We start from the raw sequence: 6,145 nt of genomic DNA on the forward strand, positions 1-6,145 counted from the left end.
GGTGGCCATGCTCCCGGGCCCCAGAGCCTGAAAAAGGGACAGGCAGCCCCCGCAGCCAAGAGCCAGGGGCTCCGTCTGCGTGGAGCCCGGAACCATGGGCTCCGTCTGGGTGGCCGTCTCTGCGGTGCCCAGTGGAGGGGCCGTAGCGCCCGAGGGGACCCTCGGGGTGCAGCGCGTGCCCATCTGTGTCATGCCTCTGGTAGGCTGGCTATGGCTGGGGAGGGGCACAGGCAGGGTCTTGTGCCCTCCCACGCCCTCCCCTGTGCGAACTCTGCGCTAACTTGAGCGCCTGTTTACGCAGCCTGTTTGCCCGGCTCCGGTCGCGTGGCTCCCTGGGGGGCTGGGCCAAATAGGGGCCTGGGCGGGGGCTTGTTCCCCAGCAAGCGAGGAGTTAACCCCTTCCCACCATGAGCCCACTCACCTCCGGCTGTGCTGGGGGTTGGCAGGGGGCTCGGCGGCTGCTGAGGGGGTGTCTAGGGGGCTTCGGGGGAGTGGAGGCGCAGCGGGCTTCACCCGCGCGTCTCTCGCCGCTCTAGAGCCTACGTGAGTGTGGTTTTTTGTTTGTTTGTTTTTGTTTTTAATCTTTGCAGGCTTCAGGCAGTCTTAGGTTTATCTTCAAAGCAGATCACTGTTTGCAGTGGGAAGTGTTTGGTGCATCAGTCAGTGTCCAATTACTCAAAGTTCTTCTGTTATGTCTTCTAAGGTATGCCACAGGCCACGATATTACGGAGCATTCTGTCCTGATCCATGAGTACTACAGTCGAGAGGCACACAGTCCAATCCACCTAACTGTGGACACCAGTCTCCAGAATGGACGTATGAGCATTAAAGCCTATGTCAGGTATTCTGGGGCGAAGAATCACTCTCTGGGAGGGAGGATTCCTAATGGAATTACCCAGAGGGGAGAGATTGGGAAAAGGAGGGATATAGTGCATTGGTTAGCCCAGTTAGGGTGGTGATATTGTCTAATGACTAAAGCAGAGACTGAGCCATGTTTCTTGGGTCTTTTCCAATGAGATTTAACCTCCACAAGAGTGTGTCTATACAGATTCTGGTTGGCACTACCAATCAGCAAATCAAACCCACCTGCTCTCCCATTCTACACATGCCAAACCCAGAAAAGAGGTGGTGATGCTGCCCTATGGGATGGAAATGGCAGCGGCACAGAAGTGTTACCTGTGCTTGAATCTATGCAGCTGCTTTCTTGCACTCATAACTTCGCTCATGTTTTTTCACTTGCTTCGCGTATGTTCTCCCAGTCAGACAGACTTTTTTGGACAGGCTTGTTAGGAGGTGCTATGGTATGGAAGCTTTATTTATTTATTTTTTCTAGTGCTCCAATGGGGGTCCCTGGTAAAACCATGGGAGTAATGTTTACACCTCTGACCGTGAAATACATTTACTATGACACAGAGCGGATAGGAGGTAAGCAAGCTTTCTATTCTTGCTATCCTTCTAACTGACTTTTTTGGGATGCTTGACTTATTTGTATTGGGCTTTTGGTGACCCGAGCTCGCTTACCTTGCTATTGTGCACAAAAAATGTATCTTAGTATCCCTGCTTTATAAAATAGCAGAGGACTTGTTGCAACACTTTGCAGTTCCTGTTGCTTGTGAGATGGTGCTGTCTGGTAAAGTAGCAACAGGTGGATGGTTAACGGGAGGGCGGCACTGATAGAGGGGATATGAGAAGAATGCATACAATGAACTGTGGTGGGAAACTGAAGGGTAGGAAGGGAAGATGGGAGTTTTAAAAAATTGAAAAAATAACCAAAAAGAAATAAAGTAACACAGGAGCAATGCGAAGAGAAAAAAGAAGGATCCTATAAATAGAACTGGGAAGACAAGCAGCAATCGGAAGCTTTCACTGGAGGGATAGTAGGTGCATTTTGTTTTGGAACATCCTCAAAGTTTATAATTTTCCCAGGCCTTTTCTTTCTATTACTGTCACAATTGGGTTTTTTGTGGCTGTGTTATCTGCATCAGGGGATCACAAGGAACTGCTACCCTAGTTTGCATCAGAGTTGATATAGCAATGGCAAACTAACAGATTCATCAAATTATGTCATGCATTTCTCTGAATGCTTTTCATCAGTATGTATTACAGATAAGTCATGAGACCCCTAAAGCACAAAAAGACTGGGGAATTATTTATCTAGATTCGTATTTGATAATTCTCTGTAGATGTCTTTTTCCTGTGAACTGTTTCATAACAACATTGGGGAGGAAATATGCAGAATGGGAACCTGTGCTTGAAAATTGAAATATTAAAGTTCATGGGGTATGTGGCAGATACCCCAAAAGGGAGGAAGTGTAAGTCACTGAGAAGTAGCAAGAATATGTAAAGATTAGGGAAAAAAAGCCAAAATATGAGATACGAGGGATGATAAAGACAACACGGGAGTCTATAAATAATGGGCCTTAAAATGAAAGACAGGAGAAACCCAAGTCTGCTTTATCTATGATGAGGATGAGCTGTATTAATGGAAGATGCAAAGGTAGAGTTGCTGGATGAGTAATTTGTCTTGGTCTTAATCAAAAACCCCTTCAAACAACTAACAAAATTCAGTGTAAAAAAAGAGATGAAGTTTGCAGCTAAAGATGGTTTTGGAGAGCTTTTGGCTAATTTGAATGGATATAAGGTGGCAGGGCCTGATGAAGGTTCATCCTAGAGTCCTAGAGGAACTAGCTGAAGAAACCTCTGTGCAGTAACATTTGCAAAGTCATAGATGACAGGCAAGGTCCCAGAGCCCTTGAAAATGCCTAATGTGGTGGCCATCTTTGAAAGGGGGCAGGGGTGGGATTTGCTCCAGGGACGAGGGACCGCTCGGCTAGACTTCAATACCTAGGAAGCTGTTGGAGCATATTTTAAGAGTTAGTTTGAAAACATCTGGAAGAGAAAAAGATGTCCACCCTTTCAGGCAACGTGTTTTCCTGCCACAGAAGGCTTAAATTGCAGCAAAGCAGATTTAGACTAAGTCTCAGGAAAAAATCATTAACTGTAAGAACAATAGGAGAGTGGGGCAAACTCTGGGAATTTGTAGTTTCCTTAAATGTCTCCTTAAATGGAGTCTTTCAAGAAGAGGCTAGATGGATATCAGTCTAGGATAGCTTTGGAATAGAACAACCCTGCAGAGAAACCTTCAAGGTACCTTCCTACATGATGATTCTGTGAGTGTAGTACCTGGAACTGCTACTAACCCTTAAGAACTGACTAGATTTCCTCACAAACTAGGGCAGCATGACTCGTGAGGTTTGCAAAGTAAACTTGCAAGCTTCTAATAACTGCATGCAAAACATGACGGGTGACTGGCATTAGAATGCTTTGGTGGAGAGCGAGTTTCACAGTGAAGCTGTAATTGTGGTGTAGTTTAAACTACAAACTATTTGTGGGATAGCTGCATCTGCACAAGAAGATCTGCCAAAGCATCTATGTCAACAAAAGAACAGTTTTTGTCAGCTTGGCCACTTCTCCAGATGGTGGCTTCTGTTGACAAGTGCTGTGTCTACACCAGGGAGTTTTGCCAGCAAAGCTGTATTGAGAGAGACTCAGAAGTGTATGTAAATCTTATATTCAGTGCCATGAGGACAGTAATGTCCTTGCTTCGCTTTGGAACAAAGAAGCCCAGCACAGTAGTAACAGATTATCTGTTGCTGTCCCTGTAGCTAATATGACCGAACTGAAATGTCAGCATGACCATGAGAGTGAATGCAACACCTAGGGGAGCATCAAATGGTGTATTGTTTGCAGTAGCTGATGCCATCCTGGAAATCTCTGGGAGTGGTTGTGGTTTAAGTTACCTTTGGAAGCCAGCTCCTCAATGTCTTGTGCTTTCAGTTGATCTCATCATGAAGACCTGTTTCAGCCCTAATAGAGTGATTGGTTTATCCAGTGACTTGCAGCAGGTGGGGTCAGCATCAGCTCGGATCCAGGATACACTGGGTATGGTGCTGCAGTATGCAGAAGATGTGCTGGTAAGGCTACCATCAGTACCTATTGGTTGTGCACTTGTTATTTGCAACTGTTTGTTGAATCTTGTTGATTTGTAAAATGTCTCTATTTTTGTGGTTAGTCTGGGAAAGTGTCTGCTGACAACACAGTTGGACGTTTCTTAATGGATCTTATTAACCAGGTGCCAAAGATTTCACCAGAGGACTTTGAGACCATGTTGAACAGCAATATCAATGTAAGTCCTGTTACAAAATACACCTGGTTGTTTCATAAATACAGGAAACATTTCTTTGTATGAGGAAATTTTTGGGTCTGTAGGGACTCTGTCCTGAGTTGAGTCGAGAATGACAGAAAGTATGTTTCCCTAGCCATCAGTTGGGGGTGGGGAAAAACTGATCACCTAGTGTCCCTACTTTCTCTCCCCAAAAAGCCACATGGCAGTAGAAAATACATTAACCAAGTTTTCAATTTTAATTTTAGACTTTTATCCCTTGTAGTGTGAGGCTTGAATGTTAAGACTAAAACCATCAAGACACCATTTGACACCATTCCATGCCATTTGCATTTGATGGTCAAATGCAAATAGTGGCCATTTGCATTTGACACCATTCCATGCCATCAGGCATCATTAAAGGTGTGAACAAAGCTCTGCAATGTCTAGCAATCATACCAACTGCCAGAATGGTTACCTCCTTGCTCCATTTTAAAACAGTGGCACTCAGCCTCTCTGGCCCTGCCAGCTGGATGAATGGTGCAGTATCAGAGTGGAGAGGCTTCTGCATGAGGGGAATGTCTGTAAGCCTGATTCAACATGGAGTTGGCCTGCTGGGTTGGACCAGTGCCCCCCCTGCATGCCAGATGCACCCACTGCGTGACCCAATGCTCCAGCCTAACCTGGCACATGAGATTAATTGCTCAGAGCTGCAACACAACGCTGCTACTGTACCACTGCTTTAAAGTGGCTTTTTACATGGCTGTGTTCTTGGTCTTATTGGTTGACTCCCAGTATACAGGACTTGTGATCTAGCCTTCAGCTTGTGTGGTACTACCCCAACTTAATTCCCACAGGCATAATTTTGAGGTGACTGGAATCCACAAGCCTGCTTACCACTCACAGTGCAGTCTTTAGGGAAGTATTTAAAGAATGGTACCAAGTAGTTACACTGCTTGTAAACTGCTTAATGACATTAAACATTCTCTTTGGTATCACCACCACATCTCTACTCCATGATTGTTTTAATCAGTCTTATAACTTTTTTTCTTTCTGTCTTTCTCAGGATCTGCTGATGGTGACCTATTTGGCAAACCTCACACAGTCTCAGATTGCTCTCAATGAAAAACTCCTGAGCTTGTAACAAACAGGCTCTCTAACCATCTCACACTTGGCTGAGAGCTGGAAGATACAGCAGAGATCTCCTACAGTGTTTCGCTACTGAATTTATTTGGACCATAATTTAATTGCTTAAATGACTTGATTGTCCATGTCCTTCCCAACTCTCCTGAAAATATGAGACTGGTTCAGATTTTAAAAAAAAAGAAAGTGGCCACATCTTAACTGAACCTATTACTTAAAGTGGAATTGGTTTCTCTGCAGTAGTGTGAGCTGCTGTCACTCATTTATATAAAAACACAACTATTTTTATTGTAAGGACGTGTTGGTTCTAAATAAAAGTCCCATTCCACTGGCAATTTTTTCTGCTTTTTGTTTCTTGTCCACAAATGCTGCTGCTTCCTAAATTTTAATGAATGTCCTTATTTTAAATAAAAAAGCTGGTCTTGGTAGAGGAAACTGAGAGCTTGAAGTGATTCTGTGTGTTTTGTTAGACTAGCGATACTCCACCAGTGCTGTGGAACCTTGGGATGCCTTGACATTCTTGCAAGGGTGTGACTGGGTGCCCAGCAATGTTAACAGTATTAAGTGTACAGTCATGATTCACAGAATAAATTCAGAGATTTCAAGCAGGAATCCATAGTGTTAAAAAAATTCTGACCTGTTGTGTTCTTTCAGAGTTCTTTGCAATAGAGGAGTTGCTGTGTTACTATTTTTTTGTAGTTAAAAATGAATGAAAACTAAGAGCTGGCATCTTCTAATAATACATCTGGTACAAGAAGGGTGAGAAGTACTGTACTAGAACCTAAGAGGATCATAGGAAAGTAAGGCTGGAAAGGACCTTATGAGGTCATTTAACTATTT

At 44.1% G+C, this 6,145-nt stretch overlaps 1 protein-coding gene across 1 annotated transcript in view; it reads left to right on the forward strand.

Annotated features, from left to right (window-relative positions):
• Positions 1 to 5,636, forward strand: part of EIF3F (eukaryotic translation initiation factor 3 subunit F) — a 10,953-nt gene extending 5,317 nt beyond the window's left edge. The window contains exons 4-8 of the mRNA XM_019556218.1: positions 704 to 841; positions 1,334 to 1,425; positions 3,838 to 3,974; positions 4,073 to 4,186; positions 5,229 to 5,636. Of these exons, the coding sequence (XP_019411763.1) occupies positions 704 to 841; positions 1,334 to 1,425; positions 3,838 to 3,974; positions 4,073 to 4,186; positions 5,229 to 5,306 (559 nt within the window). The 3' untranslated portion in view covers positions 5,307 to 5,636. The remainder of the gene's footprint in view (positions 1 to 703; positions 842 to 1,333; positions 1,426 to 3,837; positions 3,975 to 4,072; positions 4,187 to 5,228) is intronic.
• The last annotated feature ends 509 nt before the right edge of the window (positions 5,637 to 6,145 follow it).

The sequence above is a fragment of the Crocodylus porosus genome, unplaced genomic scaffold (genome assembly GCF_001723895.1).
Source record: "Crocodylus porosus isolate Cpor-Errol unplaced genomic scaffold, CroPor_comp1, whole genome shotgun sequence".
Classification (NCBI taxonomy): domain Eukaryota; kingdom Metazoa; phylum Chordata; order Crocodylia; family Crocodylidae; genus Crocodylus; species Crocodylus porosus.